This window comes from Olea europaea, unplaced genomic scaffold (genome assembly GCF_002742605.1).
Source record: "Olea europaea var. sylvestris unplaced genomic scaffold, O_europaea_v1 scaffold311, whole genome shotgun sequence".
Lineage (NCBI taxonomy): Eukaryota > Viridiplantae > Streptophyta > Magnoliopsida > Lamiales > Oleaceae > Olea > Olea europaea.
In genome coordinates, this window is record NW_019249854.1 from 131646 (window position 1) to 148916 (window position 17271).

The 17271-nt window shown below is 37.0% G+C and overlaps 3 protein-coding genes and 1 pseudogene across 3 annotated transcripts; 2 read left to right on the plus strand and 2 right to left on the minus strand.

Moving 5' to 3' along the window:
* Window positions 1-3203: 3203 nt before the first annotated feature.
* Window positions 3204-3812, minus strand: LOC111385203 (zinc finger MYM-type protein 1-like). Its single transcript, XM_023009580.1, has one exon. It carries the CDS (start codon window positions 3810-3812, stop codon window positions 3204-3206), a length of 609 nt encoding a protein of 202 aa, XP_022865348.1.
* A 66-nt stretch (window positions 3813-3878) lies between these two features.
* LOC111385204 (zinc finger MYM-type protein 1-like) lies at window positions 3879-4985 on the minus strand. The gene is made up of 2 exons (XM_023009582.1): window positions 4367-4985; window positions 3879-4264 (listed from the first exon to the last, which is right to left on the minus strand). The coding sequence occupies exons 1-2, from the start codon at window positions 4983-4985 to the stop codon at window positions 3879-3881; spliced, it is 1005 nt and encodes a 334-aa protein (XP_022865350.1).
* Window positions 4986-5835: 850 nt separating this feature from the next.
* LOC111385205 (mitochondrial carrier protein CoAc1-like) lies at window positions 5836-6596 on the plus strand. Its single transcript, XM_023009583.1, has 3 exons — window positions 5836-5869; window positions 6063-6235; window positions 6468-6596. Exons 1-3 carry the CDS (start codon window positions 5836-5838, stop codon window positions 6594-6596), a joined length of 336 nt encoding a protein of 111 aa, XP_022865351.1.
* Window positions 6597-8878: 2282 nt separating this feature from the next.
* LOC111385277 lies at window positions 8879-16969 on the plus strand (annotated as a pseudogene).
* Window positions 16970-17271: the final 302 nt, after the last annotated feature.

The window sequence follows — 17271 nt, forward strand, 5'->3', positions numbered from 1 at the left end:
CAGCAGCCCCTTTTTTTGGGGGGGGGGGGGGGGGGGTGGATAGGATCCATTAACAATAATTATCCCATAATTTGAGTGTATGATTCATGCAATCCCATTAAAAAGGACATGAGATATTCCATTTAATGATGCTCATTCAGTTTCTTACTTTCTCCATAGATACATTTTCCACACGAACAAGAAGGTTTGTAATTACTAAGTGCATCCCAAATTGTCTTCAATTTGGTTAAATAGGTGCTGATAGATGAATCTCCTTGAGTATGATTCATTAGCTTTCATTTCAACTGATAGAAACGTGGACTATTTCTTTGTTGATACCGTTCTTTTAGATCCATCCATATTTCATAAGCGGATTCAGAATATAGCATACTGGCCGAAATCTCCTTGGACACCAAATTCAAAATCCATGAAGTAATAATATTATTATTACGTATCCATGAATTGAGCAGTTCTTAATTACCTTTAGGTTGTGAAATTGTTCCGTTAATGAATCCAAACTTATTCTTCATGGATAATGCAATCATCATAGACATACTCCAAGACATGTAGTTACCTCTAGTCAGTGATTGCGAAACAAGGATAAGGCTAGGACTGTCTGAATGATGAAGAAAATATGGGTTGGATCGATCATCGTTTGCTGAATTGCTCACTGATGATGAAGAATTATTTGGATCATGATTTTCCATCTTCAGAAGAATACAAATACAGATCGAATTTTGACGAATCTGATCGGAATTAGTGTTGGTCAATAGCTATCTTGCTCTGATACCATATTAGAGAGGAGAGAATTTGGGAGTGAAAGAAATATTCTCATTTCAATCAATCAACCATGCAGTATTGTCTTTAAATAGAATGAGCTCATTGAATCTAACTAACTAATATCAACAGTTGTACACAGCTAACTTCTAACTAAACTTGGCACCTAAATGATCTTGAAGTTGAGTTGGAATTTGAGCTAAACTTGAGCTGGAAGGCTTGAACGAGATGTTGGTGTGCAGCAGATATTCTAACATTTAATTCGAATCTACCCTTGAATGTTAGATACCTACTACACGCTTCTCACCAGTTTTTATCCAAAATAATATCTTTTCTCCTTTCTCTGGACAAGAACTCAAGGCTTTCGTACACTTGGAGTTTATCAATCTCTGAAGAAGCTACTGAATCAAGAAGATGTTGCAAGGTTTAAAATCAATCTTTTTTGTACCCTTAACTGTTTAAATTTTCAAGAATATTAATGAAGAATATTCTTGATATGTTCCATATGCGGCGTTACATTTTATGACTTATGAGTAGTACCGGTCGTGGATTTTAGATGATTGCTCTGCTTTAGGAATAGGACGTGTTACAAATCTTTTAGCTAGTTCAGCGGCTGAAGAAACTACTGTTCTATGTACTTATCCCTTGGATTTGGCCCACACCAAGTGCTAGGTTTTATACGTTAGTTTGCTCGTTCTTCTGAGAAAGCTTACATCCATGAAAAATCTCCTTTAATTGATTGGACCCTAAATCTTCATGAGCAATGTATTCGAGTGGGCACAATGCCCTACACCATCAGACATAAAGGCCGAGCAAATCAAAATTATTGAATCTTTTCTCTTCTCCTATAACTTTTTCTTGCCCTTTTTTAATTTAGGTTGAAGAAATTCAGCTTTATGATTTTAGTCGGATTGAAGTTGAAGAAGGTTTTTAATATTTAGACATCATACTCCATTGTCAGCTGCTTATTGAGTCACAACTCAAAGATGAATCATGATTTTTGCAAATGACTCATGATAGCTAGAAGTTAGCATTTAATTGACACGATTTATATTTACGGGTAGCCAGTCATGACTGTGATATTTAAATTTTTGGTGTTTCCCTATTTTAAGTTCTTAATAATAATACTCAATAAATACAGAATGTAACAATAACAACAAAGAGTAATGCCAACTAGATGACATTAAATGATAGATCATCTAAATGCAAGGTCACATGACCATTTATTTGGATAGATCAAATATGGCAACCATACAGAATATATAGCATTATTCTAATACAAGCCTATGCTAAATTTGGAAGCCCCTTGGTAATAATTATCACTTTAACTCTAATTTAGATGAATTTGATTTTCGTAAATCTTTTCCTTTCCTTATTTATTTATTATTATTTTTTTCATAATAATTCATATGCTATTTCTTTTGCTATATATAACAATAATATAGTGGTTTCTGTTATGTAGTTTGTAGACACAAGAAGAACCCTATAGAATGGCATGAGAATTCAAGCTTAGCCTGTATATAGTGGAATAATAAATGTAATCGATAAGAGTCTATAAAGAGGAAAGAGTGCATGCGCTTTATCGGGGCATATACCACACTTAGTGTTACCAATACGTAACATTATCATATTAATTGCTCACCGTATTCAGCAGGATACATAATATGTTACATCAAGGCCAGGGGCGGACGCAGACATTTTAGACTAGGGGGTCAGTAACGAACTTTTAAAAAAGTGATGAAAAAATTAAAATAAGATATATCTTATTACAATTGCTCTCTACGAGTTCTCATACTTTGATAACGTTCAATAATTACATCATTTTCAATCTTATCAAAAACATCTTTCTCAATATATGCAATCAAACTATCATTCAACCATTGATCTCCAATTCGATTGCGCAGACGATTTTTGACGTAAGTGACCGCAGAAAATGCTCTCTCGACTGTAGCAGTAGCCACGGGAAGAACTAAGGTTAGTGTCACAAGTTTGTAGACTAATGGATACACTTCATGTTTATTCTTCACAACCAACTTCTGTGCAAGATCGCTTATGCCTTGTAATTCTTCAAAATCTTTAGAAGTGCGCATATCAATAATATACGTATCTAGTTGATCATCAAGTTCTAGGATATTTGTTGCGTCAAAATCTATCGGATAATACTGACATAGTCGAATCAATTTGATCTTGTCAAAAGCAGCAAATGAATTATTTGGAGATAAACATGCAACACAAATAAGCAAGTCACTATTTGCTTCAGAAAAACGATCATTCAACTCTTGAAGTTGCATATCAATGACGGCATAAAACATTTCCACACGAAAATGATGCAAATTTGTCACTGTCTCACGCCGTGAACGACCTACAGTTACGAACATATCATCCATATCGGGAACATTGATCTTGTGAGTTTCACAAAACGAACAAATCACTCCCAAAAAAGAATCTCATCCATCATCTCTCATGGTTTGAAGTTGTGTTTTACATATTTGCACCAATTTCATAGCATTGACAATATCTTGATCTTTTCTTTGTAATGCTTTTGACAATTCGTTTGAAATCCCTAAAATCTTTTTCATGAGATATAGATTAAATGCAAATTCAAATCTTAACATCAACTCCAATGAAATGCATGCATCACCTCTTGTTCCGGTACTTGTAGAATCAGTAGCAATCATCTCAATGACTTCGACTATATTTGAAAACATGGTAATCAAGTTAATTAAACAACTATAGTGAGAGCCCCAACGTGTATCCCCAGGACGCTGAAGAGTAATTTCTTGATTGAGATCTCGTCCGCTTGATATTTCACCAATACTGAGTGATTCAAGAATTTTCAATCTTTGATTCTCTCGAATAAGATCACTCCGTTTAGCTGATCCTCCAACAATATTCACCAATCTATGTACTATAGTGAAGAAAGTTTCAATCTTCGGATGTTTCTGTGCCACGGCTACAAGAGCTAATTGAAGTTGATGAGCAAAGCAATGAATATAGTAAGCACTTGAATTTTCTTTTAAAATAAGTGCTTTGAGGCCATTATACTCACCTCGCATGTTACTAGCTCCATCATATCCCTGGTCTCTCAAATTAGATATGCTTAAACTATGCGTTGAGAATAACTAATCAATTGCAGCCTTAAGTGAGGCAGCTGTGGTATTCAAAACATGAATGACACCAATAAAATGTTCCAATATACACCCATTCTTCACATAACGAATGACAACTGACATTTGCTCTTTCATAGAAGTATCTCGAGATTCATCAACTAAAATTGAGAAGAAACTATCACGAATATTTTCGATAATCACATGTAGACATTCAGAAGCAATAGCACTTACAATATCTTTTTGCACTCTTGGTGATGTTAATTTCAAATTTTCAGGTGCATTTGTCAAAGCAACGGCCTTAATCTCAGGATTATGATCACACAACCAATGCAACAGTTCAAGAAAGTTTCCTTGATTGTTTGAATCTTCAGATTCATCATGTCCACGAAATGCCATCCCTTGTCGTAGAAGAAATCGAACACAATCAATTGAAGCATTTAATCGGATTCGATAATTTGTTTGAGCTTGATGCGATTGTTTAACGAGACAAGATCAAATACTTTGTTCTTGATTGTTGAACAATTCATATTTGACCCGAGCTTGATTGTGTGAACTACTTGAAGCCCCAACATGTTTCCTTATATATTCTTTCTTTTTCCAATTTGAAAATCCACCTTTAACAAATGAACCATCATTCAAACCGAAAAGATAACAATAAAAGCAAAAAATTGCATCCTTTGCTATACTGTATTCCAACCAAGTGGGATGCTCATTATACCACGAAACACAAAATCGTCGGTCTATTTTACCTATTCTTGTGGGTGGAAATATATGATTGCGAGGCTGACAAGGACCTCTTTGCATATATGCTGTTCGAATCACATCTCGAATATTAACATCATAATTCTGTATTGGAACTCTCAATCCAGGATCAGAGGGAGGCTGTGCAACATCAACATCCCCAACATGTCCAACATCTCCAATATCCTCAACATTTCCTCTACTATCCCCAATATCTCCAATATCCTCAACATTTCCAACGTCTCCAATATCCCCAAATCCAACATCAACATCAACATCCCCAACATCTTTTTCATCCCTTTTCTTTCGAACATTCCTTTCGCCGATATTTTGTTCATCACAGGAAATCGTAGATGTACGTTTAAAGTATTTTTCCATAACTAAAACAAACCAACCAAAAATGAAAAATCAACAAGATTGGAAATGCCTAAATCAGTTTATACTATTTCCTACCTACCAAAAGTCAGACAAAATTTCAATCTTCCCAAATCAATATTATCAATAATCAATTTACATATAAATAAGTAACAAAGCCCTAAATCAGAAAACTGGAAAAGGGTCAATTTCCTAAATCAAAGCCCTAAATCAGAAATCCCTAAATTACATTTATTGGGCAGGAACATGAATCATAATTGATTAATTGAATTGTAAATAAATCCAAATTCAGAAATAGGAACTAACCACACATGACACATAGAGGCAGGCAGGCAGCAGTTACGGACCTTACGGTTATTGTCACTTATGGAGAAGAATTCAAAGAAAAAATTTGAGTAAGTAATAAGTTTGTAAGTGTAAAGCTTCTAACCTTCAAGTCAGTAGTGATGGGTCGCCGGCACTGGCGTCGGCTGTTGTTGTTGCCGCAGTCGCATGGAGGCGCCGGCAGCGTTCCAGGTGGAGGCAGTCAGGTCAGGCAGAAATAGAGGCGGGGATGGAGCGGTGGCCGGTGGCTGTGGGTGAGCTCTCACTGCTCTGTGCTGTGCTAATGTGCTTCAATGGTGGGAGTCAGCCGTCAGTGCCGTTTGTGCGAGGCAGCGAGAGACGGGAGTTGAGGGAGAGAGATACGGTTGAAGCAGGGAAGGATTTGTTTGAGTTTTGACTATTTTGAATTTTGACCTACTAATTTATTTAATAAAAAAAAGAAAAAAAAAAACCTTAAGACTAGGGGGTCAATTGACCCTACATGCCCCCCCTCCCCGTCCGCCAGTGATCAAGGCAGAGTTGTTCAGAAATGCTGTGCTTGTTGTCTATTTTGGTTAATCTATGTAGTTGTCTAGTCTTCAATGTCATGTTTGATATGGAGGATTAATTAAAACTAGACAATGTTAACAAAGAAAAAGAAGTTAAATTTTCGTTAATCATATTGTATAGTCCTATCCAGTGTTGATCATCTTGTTAAATCTTGCATACTTGGTTTGATTTTAGTTTTTTACCAATATCAAGATGTTCTTTGAGCAGGTCCAACACTCGTTGGCATTCTTCCATATGCTAGATTAAGGTTTTACATTGGTAAGGAACCCAAGAGGCATGTTCCTGAGGAGCACCAACAGTCTATTTTGATGCATCTATCTGGTGGAGCTCTTGGACTGACTTTCACTTATCCTGCAGATGTTGTACGAAGACAGATGCAGGTACTTACATTATCTTAGCACTTGGTAAATTTTAATTTTACTTTGTGAAAATTGTACGATTAGTCCCTAACATATTATCAAGGTGGCAAGTTAGTCCACAACTTTTGGTCTTCAGCGTTTCGTTGTAGTTGCAAAATAAAGCCCTACCACTTGAACATCCAACTCTTTGAGTTAGACATAAGTAAAAATTAGATTTGGGCAGTAACGTAATTGAGCTTTTTTATTAGAATAGAGTTACAGCGATGACCGAACAATTGAGATTGTGAGAGTTGAGATTATTTTGTCATTTGCGATGTTTAATTTGAAAATTCTTTGGAAATTGTTATTCATCATATATGTGAGATTTGTTGGAATTCTTTGAGAATTGTTATTTATCATATAAATGAGATATGTGAATCTATAACAATGATTGCTTGTATGTGTTCGTGTAGTATATATAATTTTTTAATAAGTTTGATCGTGCCCCACTAATTTCAAATGTTTGCATCCGCCACTGAGCACTAGAGAACAGATTTCATCATTTCTGTAATTTTTAAAATTCTTGTTTTATCTTTTTGATATTCGGACTGGTCATGTGAACCATTAATTTTATTTTTTGAAGTAATACCATTTTCAGGTTTGATATCTACAATCTTCACTGCAAATCAATGACAAATCCAGAAGTGCCTTTGAGAGGCTCATTACCATGTTCGAAATGTTGGTTTGAATTGGAGCTCTTTAAGTTCCTCTTTGCTAATTGTGGTCCATGATTTCATTTCTAGATTGTTTCCTCGGTTGCAATTGGTTTTACAGTGTATGACATGATGACAAAAATCAATAGCAATTTCTACTGCCTAAATACCCCTTTTGATGTAGTACGTATATGCCTAGGGCCGGTCCTGGGCACAGGCTAATGAGGCCTGTGCCTCATGCCCAAAACCACGAAAGGCCTATTTTGGCCCAAAGTTTTTTGTTTTTTTTTTTGTTTTTTTTAAAGTAGGAAAAGGAAAAGGAAAATCGTTTTTTCATTAATTGTGAGATGATTGAGATATTTGTTTGTTGTTTTAATTTTAAGTTTTAAGTTAACAATATGTTGCATAATATATTGTTGAATTTTGTATTTACGTTGATTTTGAGAGCCTAATTTTTGAATTTCGCCTCGAGCCCCAACAATCACAGGACTAACCCTGTATATGCCTTGGTTGATCCCAATCCTGAGTTGGGTCGGGTAGAGATCAATGAACATTGATCTTAAATACCTATTGAACTGCGAAGGAGTAATAAGATAAGAAATGCGATAGATGCCTTCTTTATAAAGAATCATTGCTCAATGTTTCTCTTAGCATAAAATCCAACCTATTTTGACACGACTATCCATGTAATGTATGTAATGTTACTATCTATTGACATTAATACATTCCAAAACAGCAATTGTCTGTCAAACCTCGAAAAGCACAAATGAATATATTATTCTAATTTGAATTTTCTGTTTCAAATTATTTCCTAATTAAAATTCTAATCAATAAGATTCACGTGTTCTTTTCTAGAAACACTCTATGCAATAGGTTGGCTCCACATGGGATCCAATGTAGGATAAAGCATAGATCCTCGCTGCACTGACTTTTTAGATATTTTGCTGCTTATATTTGGGTTTTCATAAATGGGTCGTGCATTTTTAGGATCCAATTAGAATGGACCTGGTGCATTCTCGTAATTTATCACGAAAACCATGAGCAATTACTCACGATACTCAAGCGGGAATAAAGCCATCGTGTCCATTAATGTCCCGTTTGTTTCCCATTCTTTGTCACTAAAAATGAAAAATATGACCGTTATTCATCATATTAAACCACCATATTTGACTTCCTCTTTTTCGTGTGGGTCTCGTAACGGCTATATTTTTCATTCGCATTCTTATAAGAATAAGAATCAAACGAGATCTAAATTTCGAATTTGAAATATTGAAACCCAAAACAGTAATTGGAGCAACACACAATGCAGTGCAAATTCCACTTTTTTACTAGTTAGCTGTTTAATTTGAAATCTCTCTTTTTTGTCTGATTTAAAACTCATCTCATCTGACCAAAAAACTCTTGTTAAGTTCTTATTTGATCCGTTAGCACTTAAAAAGGTCGAAATATGTATGATTTTATCATTTTTAAGCATAAACGACTGTTTTTCAACTCTTAAAAGCTCTCTCTTGCCAGTTCCATAACGGCAATTCCCTTGTTGTCAGAATATTTTCCAAATGCCATGGCAACATCTGTTTGGTCTGTTTATCATTTTTTTTTGTTTGTCATTGTCCAATAGAAAAACGCCAAGTGTGTTATGTAGAAATTCTGATAGTCAAAACTGGTTTCATTAATAAGCCCTTTTTTATATAATTCTTTACATTTTTTCACGTGAACCCCACCACCTTGTTTGATTTTTTCTGACACCTTTTCACATCACCGCTCAAATTATACCAACCACTAACCCGCAAATATCAAGTACAATATAAAGCAAAATGAACATTTAGCATTTTGCTATTATTTTTACTTTCGACCATGCTACATCTGGCATAATTCTTTTACTTTGAAGTCATTTCTTTGCAGTCAATATCTTGTTTATTCTCTAAAATGGAGTTTATTCTTCAAAATTAAGAATGGGGATCTCTTATCTCAAATGGGTGCTTCAGGAAAATGGGTTAAAGATTTGATAGGACTCAGAAAACCTGATACAGACAACCATGTAAGGCTCAAAAACTGTATCATTTGTTGTTTTCTGTTACATTTTTTCTTAAGTTTTTATTCTTAATTTCATGTTTATTGCACATTAATGGTGAACTTTGAGATCTTTATTACAGAAATCAGCTAAAGATAGAAGCTTTTTTTTTTCTAGGGAGAAAGCGATATGAAAGAACAAGAAATGGAAGCTATGGAGGAGTTCATCAGGTGATAAAAGGTGGGTCCTCATTTAGAGGTATCAAAAGAAATGGTGGATTATATGGCTCTTCTGATTCTTCATCAGTGGACAATGGTGCCTTCAATGCTGCTGTTGCTACTGTTGTAACTTTTTAAGGGCTCCTCCCAAAGATTTCAGGGTTGTGAGGCAAGAGTGGGCTGCCATTTGGATCCAAACAGCATTTCGTGGATTTTTGGCAAGTCTGTTTAAGGATTTTCCATTTCTCTCTTTTGATTTTCGGTTGTCGAGAAATAAGGTCAAGATAAGTCGCTGTTTAAATTTTTGATCTGTTTGTGCATGTTTTATACACGATATTGGATACGACTGTATAATAAACAGGATTTTAGTTCGTTTTTCTACCTTAACATCAATGGGGCATTAATGTTTGTGTTTTTCTGGTGGACAGAGTTTGCTTGATTTCTTGTTTCTAAGGAAGAGTTTTATAGCTTGTCCGATTTTGTGTGTGTGTATTTGTTAGGATCTTCCTTAAGCTGCTCAAAGTGATTTTCGGGCTCAGTTAACCATTAAACATCGAATGCAACACCAAAACCGAAGTCACCAACCCACCGGCGCCTCCTCTCCTATGGTTGCTTTCCTCTCTTGCTTTGTTGATTCAATCCACACACTTAGGATGGATACCACACAGGTAAGAGTCACAAAGGCTCAAGCAATTGGCATGGAGAAGAAATCACGAAGAAGAAGAAGGCAGAAGAACATGGCAGTCTCTCTTGGAGCTCACGGGTTCAATGGACGGCTTCAACTAATGGACGAGTTCGACTAGGGAGAAAAACACCAATATATATATTAAGTCAAGTGGCCAACATAAGGTAAGTAAGGATATGGTAAGTAGACTCGACTAGGGTTAACTTCCAATGGAAAGAATCAACAAGCCACAAAGAGTATTAGCCGTCCAATAGGTAAAGCAACGTTTGGTCGGTTCATCCATTATTCAATGTTGAATTATCGTTCAGTCATTCATGTCGACTGATAAAATTGGTTCTCATCATCGCCCGGGAGGTCGTTTGACAACATAACAACCTCTACTTTGGTGTCAAAGGACCTGCAAAGAAAAACGTTTTTCCATTAGTGACACCTCTAACAGAAAAATCGATAAAATTGAAATCATTTAGGAAGTTGATTTCCTACCATCCCTATCTCTTGCATAGTCAGCATCTACAAAACCCTTTAATTTCACGCCTTCTTTATTAGCACTAAATTTTAGACCTACGTCACTTGTACCCTTCAAATATCTTAAAAGCCACTTTAATGCTTCCCAATGTTCAGGACCTGGATTAGACATGTACCTACTGAGAGTACTAATAGCGAATCCTAAGTCCGGTCTAGTGCAAACCATCAAATACATTATGGAACCAATCACATTTGAGTATAGAATTTTACTCATGTATTCCACTTCACGTTCATTGCAGGGAGCTTGTTCTTTTGATAGAACAAAATGGTTTGCAAGAGGCAACGTGACAGGTTTGCAGTCACTCATATTAAACTTTTTCAATACTTTTGATATGTATGGAGGCTGATGCAAGAATACGATGGAATTTGACCTATTTCGTTCTATTTCCATGCCTAGAATCCTTTTAGCCTTTCCTAGGTCTTTCATGTCAAATTCTCCACTAAGATCTGCTTTTATATTGTTTATCCACTTAGAATATGATCCAACTAAAAGCATGTCGTCCACATAGAGCAACAAGAACAAATAATTGTTATCAGTCTCGTTGTGTTGAAAGTATAGGCAGTGATCGAATTTACTTCTTTGAAATCCTATAGTGAGTACAAAGGAATCAAACCTCTTGTACCACTGTCTAGGTGATTGCTTTAGACCATATAGGGATCTTTTCAAAAAACACACATAATCAGGTTTTAACTTGTCTTTAAAACCTTTTGGTTGATTTATAAAGATTTGTTCATCAAGCTCTCCATGTAAAAAAGCGGTTTTTACATCGAGTTGTTCAAGTTCCCAGTCAAAGAGCGCAACCAATGCGAGCATGACCCTAATAGTAGTGTACTTGACAACTGGTGAGAAAATCTCGTTATAATCAACACCTTCTTTCTGTGTGTAACCCTTTGCTACTAACCTAGCCTTAAACCTTAAGGGTTCTGAACTACTAGTACCTTCTTTAACCTTAAAGACTCACTTGCAATCAATGATTGATTTATTCTTAGGTCTCGGTACTAACTCCCAAGTTTGATTCTTTTTTAGAGAACTCATATCTTCTTTCATAGCCTCAAGCCACTCCTTAGATTGACCACTATTCATAGCCTCTTCAAACGTTTCTGGCTCCCTATCAACTAGTTCTTCGTAACTAGCGTATGCAAAATCCAATTCAGATTCATATCCGAACCTCCTAGGTTCTCTCGTTTGTCTTCTCTCTCTATCTCTAGCTAAGTTATAGTTAGCTAATGGATTTTCTTCCTCAGGATGCTCTTCTATCACTACTTCATTTTTCTCTTCAGGTTCTTGGGCCTGAATCTCCACCTCACTCGAAGTACTCGGTACTGATGTGTTAAATTTTCCTAACTCCACCTTAAACCGATTTCTTTCTTCACTTGATTCAGTTTCACTTACTGGTTCGGTTTCGTTCTTTAGACAAGGCATCTCATTCTCATTAAATGTGACATCCCTACTCACGATGATCTTAACTCCTTTTTGGCTTCTATCCCATAGCCTATAGCCCTTAACCCCTTCGGGATATCCTAGAAAAACACACTTCGTGGCTCTAGGTTCTAACTTTCCCTCACTTTGATGAGAAAAGGCAGCACAGCCAAACGCTTTAAGCATTGAGTAGTCACCCAATTTTTCAGACCATTTCTCATGTCGAGTATCACCATTTAATGCAACCGATGGAGTCAAATTTATTAGATAATAGGCAGTGACAACGGCTTCACCCCAAAATGACTTAGGAACTCCAAAACTTAACATCATGCATCGCACTTTGTCTAGTATGGTCCTATTTATTCTTTCTGCTACCCCGTTTTGCTGGGGAGTATAAGGAACCGTTTTGTGCCTCGTTATTCCACTTTCTTTACACATCCTATCGAATTCAGCATTACAGAATTCTAGGCCGTTATCTGTCCTTAAAAATTTGATCCTCTTGCTAGTTTGGTTTTCCATTTGTTTCTTCCAATTGTTAAAGTTATGGAAGGTTTCAGTTTTTTCTTTCAATAGATAGACCCACACTTTCCTGGTGTAGTCATCTATGATAGATAAGAAATACCTATTCCCACCCGATGTGGGATTACTAGCATGACCCCACAGATTAAAATGCGCATATTCAAGCATGCTTTTAGCCTTATGCATACTGGTGGAAAACGACACTCTATGGTGCTTTCCAAGCACACAGTGATCACAGAACGATAGGTCAGACACACAGTCATTACCAAATGCACATTTTTCATTAAATAACTTAAGTCCTTTAATGCTTACATGTGCAAGTCTACTATGCCACGTGTGTGTGTGATCGATTTTGGCGGAAGAAATAGAGGAGTTTAATCCTCTAATCACTTCCTCAGTAGTGATATAAATGTCGTTTTTCTTGATTCCCTTAATAGAGATTAACGCACCCTTCATCATTTTAAACATACCGTTTTCAATTTTACCGGTGAAGTTGTCTTTCTCAAGTCTTCCTACTGAAATCAAATTTCTAGATAATTCCGGAATGTATCTAACTTCCTTTAACACGTACACAAAGCCTGTGTTAAATTTTATCTTTATATCTCCAATTCCAACAATTGTATAGGAGAAGTTATCACACAGAACTACTTGCCCATCATTAGATTCTTGCAAGTTTTCAAACCAGTTCTTTTCAGATGTCACATGAAAAGACGCACCAGAATCTAATATCCATTCATGTATGTGAGAATTAGTAGTTAGATTTAATTCAGTAGTGTATGCGACTGGACTAGTGATCACATAGACTTCACCGTTTTCAGTATCGGAGGTAGAGGATAACACATTTACCTCATCTCTTTCCTTAACCTTCTGTTTTCCTTTTTTTATGACAGTCTTTTATAAAATGCCCTGTGCCTCCACAGCCATAGCATTTTCTACCCTTAATTCTAGACTTTGATCTAGGTCTACCATTCCCCTTCTTTTTCCAACTATTACTACTTGATTCGGCACTACTTTGGTATCCATCATGACTGGCTTGCCTAAATTGTGTTCTACCCCGCATCATATGCAACTCTCCACTCCTCCTATCCTGTTTTTCAGCCCTCATTTCCATCTCCTTACTCCTAAGAGAATCTACGACAATTTCAGGTGTTAGCGTGTCCCTACCATACTTAATGGCATTTTTAACTTCTTTATAAGAGTCCGGGATTGAATTGAACAAGATAATGGCCTTATAGGTTTCAGACACGGCTTCGTCACAATTGACAATATCTTGCACCAATTTATTAAATACATCTAAATTGTCGTCGAGATCCTTTGAAGGATCCATTTTAAAGCTGAAGAATCGTTCGAGTAGGTAGAGTTTATTTGGTGTAGATTTAAGCAAGTATAAGTCTTCTAGTCTTTTTCAAAGTTCTTTGGTGGTTTTTAGTTTTCCCACTTTTCTTAAGACAGCATCGGACAAGTGTAATATTATTGAGGTATAGGCAAGCTCATCGGCTTCCTCTTTTTGTTCTTTTGAGATATCAGGTGCAAAATTACCTTCGATGGCTTTTCACACCTTTTGTTGGACTAGTATGTCTTTCATCTTTTGTTGCTAGATAGAGAAGTCATCTTTACCGTTAAAAATTTCCAAATCAAAATTATGTGTTGTCATTGGTTAACACACTAATTAAACCACACGAAGTAGTATTGGGAAACGTGATAAGGTAATATTTTGTTAATTCCTAGCAAAGGTAACAATGAACCTAAACGCTACGTCCACCAAGAAATAACAAGCACTTTAAATTAAAAGAACAAATACTCAATTAACGCAAGTAATCCTAATTCTAGCACAAGCAATGATTACCCCTTCACGGTATCCCCAAAACCTAACTATCACCCCACACAATGATCTTGCTATTGCTGAATTTAAATGGATTAAATCAATTTACCAGAGCGGACCTATCTGAGTCCGTAGAGTGGAGAAAAACGAGCTTGCTGTTGAATTTCAGTCGGCGTCGTACCAAAGGGCAAAATCGTCCAACTTTTTCTGTGTAACCTGAAACACAAAACAAAGTATATCAGCGCGTTCAGGAGATCAAAACAAGCAAGTTACCTGAAGACAGCGTCGTCGGAAAATCCCCCACGCGCCGCCGCCTTCCCGGGAGCACCTCGACCTACTGATGATGGGTATGGCCTCCGTTTGTCCAACCGAGCTTTGGTTTGTGAGTAATTGCAGATTTTCAGATTCGGGTTCTAGGTTGAAGATGCGAAAGTCAGCCGATTTTGAGCCATTTTTTGCTATCCAAGCTCTGATACCAGATGTTAGGATCTTCCTTAAGCTGCTCAAAGTGATTTCCGGGCTCAGTTAACCATTAAACATCGAATTCAACACCAAAACCGAAGTCACCAACCCGCCGGTGCCTCCTCTCCTATGGTTGCTTTCCTCTCTTGCTTTGTTGATTCAATCCACACACTTAGGATGGATACCACACAGGTAAGAGTCACAAAGGCTCAAGCAATTGGCATGGAGAAGAAATCACGAAGAAGAAGAAGGCAGAAGAACATGGCAGTCTCTCTTGGAGCTCACGGGTTCAATGGATGGCTTCAACTAATGGACGGGTTCGACTAGGGAGAAAAACACCAATATATATATTAAGTCAAGTGGCCAACATAAGGTAAGTAAGGATATGGTAAGTAGGCTGGACTAGGGTTAACTGCCAATGGAAAGAATCAACAAGCCACAAAGAGTATTAGCCGTCCAATAGGTAAAGCAACGTTTGGTCGGTTCATCCATTATTTGGTGTTGAATTATCATTCAGTCATTCATGTCGACTGATAAAATTGGTTCTCATCATCGCCCGGGAGGTCGTTTGACAACATAATGTCTAACAATATTTAAATATATATGGTATTAGACAATTTCCTTGACCGCTTGGCCTTCATTTCCTTGACCGCTCGGCCTTCGTAGCCTAAATATTTCACAAGAGGTGATTCAAATGATGGTTCTTTTTTTTTCATTGCATGAGCCTGAGCACTTCAATTTACGGATGCCTGAAGCTCATTTCAATGTTTTAAGAAGTGGACAGGATATGTCAAACTAGAAAACTTACTTGTTAACTATTTGAATTCCCTTGCTCAACAATTGTGTTTCGTATGGATGTATTTGTTCTGTGATTAAGGTGTTAATCTTGACCTGAGTATTTAGTTCCTCAACTGTTGCTGAATAATGATATCAGGCTAGAAGAGCTTCAATGGCTTTGAAAGGATTGGTGAGACTTCAAGCTATAGTTCGTGGCCGGTAGGTCCAGAAGCAGGCTGTCATTACTCTTAGGTGCATGCAAGCTTTGGTTCGGGTACAGGCTTGGGTAAGAGCTCGTCGTGTACGTATGTATAGGAGGGACAGGCTGTGCAACAGATTCTCAATGAATGCCACAGCCAGGCTGATCGCTTGAAACAAGCTGATGTAGCATGTATTGGCTATTCGAGATAAGTGTTTTCTATGAAGCATAGACACACCTACTGAGGTGACATCTCTGTGTTCGAAAGGTTGGACACGGCTACTCTTTGAACACTCGAGGACACATCCAACGTGCCATGCTGTGTCCTTCTTTTAAAATAAAGATACAATATACATATATATCTTTAAAGAATTATAAAAACTCATCCATATCCTACTTTTTAATAAATCATGTGTTGGCATGCTCTCATCTTGGCGTCTCCACATCCATTGCAATAGTCTTTCTGTCATAATTTTGACAAATTTTCACATTAACCAAGTACACACTTCATTCTCATTGGATTTTTCAGGAGGGCCGAGGGGTGGTGCGACAGTAGAGGAACACTGGAATAGGTTAAGACAAAGATAGAGTTGAGGCAAGCAGGAGCTGCTAAGAGAAAAAGGGCGTCTGCATATTCTCTTGCTCAAAAGGTGAGGTTTAAGAAGGCAAAGTATAGTATTAAAAATGAAACTGACATCAAACTCTTGTTTATTACACTGTTCACCTATGTCTAGTCACTCAACACTGTGTATTACCTCTCACTTTTAACAAATATAATTATTCTCTTTATTATTCTTGTGGTGGAATTCGAGTCAAACTATACATACGAATGCTTCTATTCCCTCTCTTAAAAGTTACGAGTTCAATAAGAAGCTGAGGATGGAGTTGGCTAGAACGTCGGATGGCGGCAAAGCCTTGGGGAAGCAGATTTATGGAACAATCTCAGACCGCAACTCCTCTATCTAAGACCTGTGCAGATTCCATCAAGGGCAGTCTCTTGAGATTGTCTGAACCTAATTCAGTGAGAGTCAGAAAGAACAATGTCACAATGCGAATGTTAGTAAAGCCTCCCCGAGTTGGACAAACTATTCACTCATCTTCAAGCCCAAGTTCTGATTTCTGATATAAAGAAAGCTTGGCTTCATCTTCAATCTTCACATCTACAACTCCAGTTTCTGGAAACACCATGTTTGCATCAGATAGAACAGAAGAGAGCAATAATATAAGGCCAAGTTATATGAACATGACAGAAGCTACCAAGGCCAATCAGAGAAATCATAGAATTCAAAGACAGTCTATGGATGAGCTTCAGTTTCTTAAGAATTCGACAGTTGTTACAAATGGGAGTTGAGGGATAGAGAGAATTGCTCATTTCAATAAGACGAGGATGTAATATTTGTCAATAAGATCACGAAGATTACGGCTTGATATATATTACCATATTTATCTTGTAATTATAATTTACCATACTTAGACTTTAGTTGTACATATTGATTCTATATAGTACAAAGTTCCTACACGGGAAATTCAATTTGGCCAGAACATTTTTATGGTATCAGAGCCTACCTTTGAAATCGCCGAGTCCTAGGTTATCTCCATTGGTCTTTGGTCAACGGGGTTTGTTTCTTCTTGCGGTGATTGGCGCAGTCTTCAGCGTTACTGTGGATGTGAGCGATGCTATTGCCGGCATCTCTATATGCAGTTATAGCGTCCCATCCCTTTGTGTG

Excerpts from the sequence above, each read along its gene's own strand:
- LOC111385204 (XM_023009582.1), bottom strand. The coding sequence starts at position 4,985 with ATGGAAAAATACTTTAAACGTACATCTACGATTTCCTGTGATGAACAA. Across the intron at positions 4,265-4,366 it reads GTTCAACAATCAAGAACAAA|GGATGGCATTTCGTGGACAT; the intron begins GTATTTGATCTT and ends TTCTACGACAAG.
- LOC111385203 (XM_023009580.1), bottom strand. The coding sequence starts at position 3,812 with ATGCGAGGTGAGTATAATGGCCTCAAAGCACTTATTTTAAAAGAAAAT.
- LOC111385205 (XM_023009583.1), top strand. The coding sequence starts at position 5,836 with ATGCTGTGCTTGTTGTCTATTTTGGTTAATCTAT. Across the intron at positions 5,870-6,062 it reads GTCTATTTTGGTTAATCTAT|GTCCAACACTCGTTGGCATT; the intron begins GTAGTTGTCTAG and ends TTCTTTGAGCAG. Across the intron at positions 6,236-6,467 it reads TTGTACGAAGACAGATGCAG|AGTTACAGCGATGACCGAAC; the intron begins GTACTTACATTA and ends TTATTAGAATAG.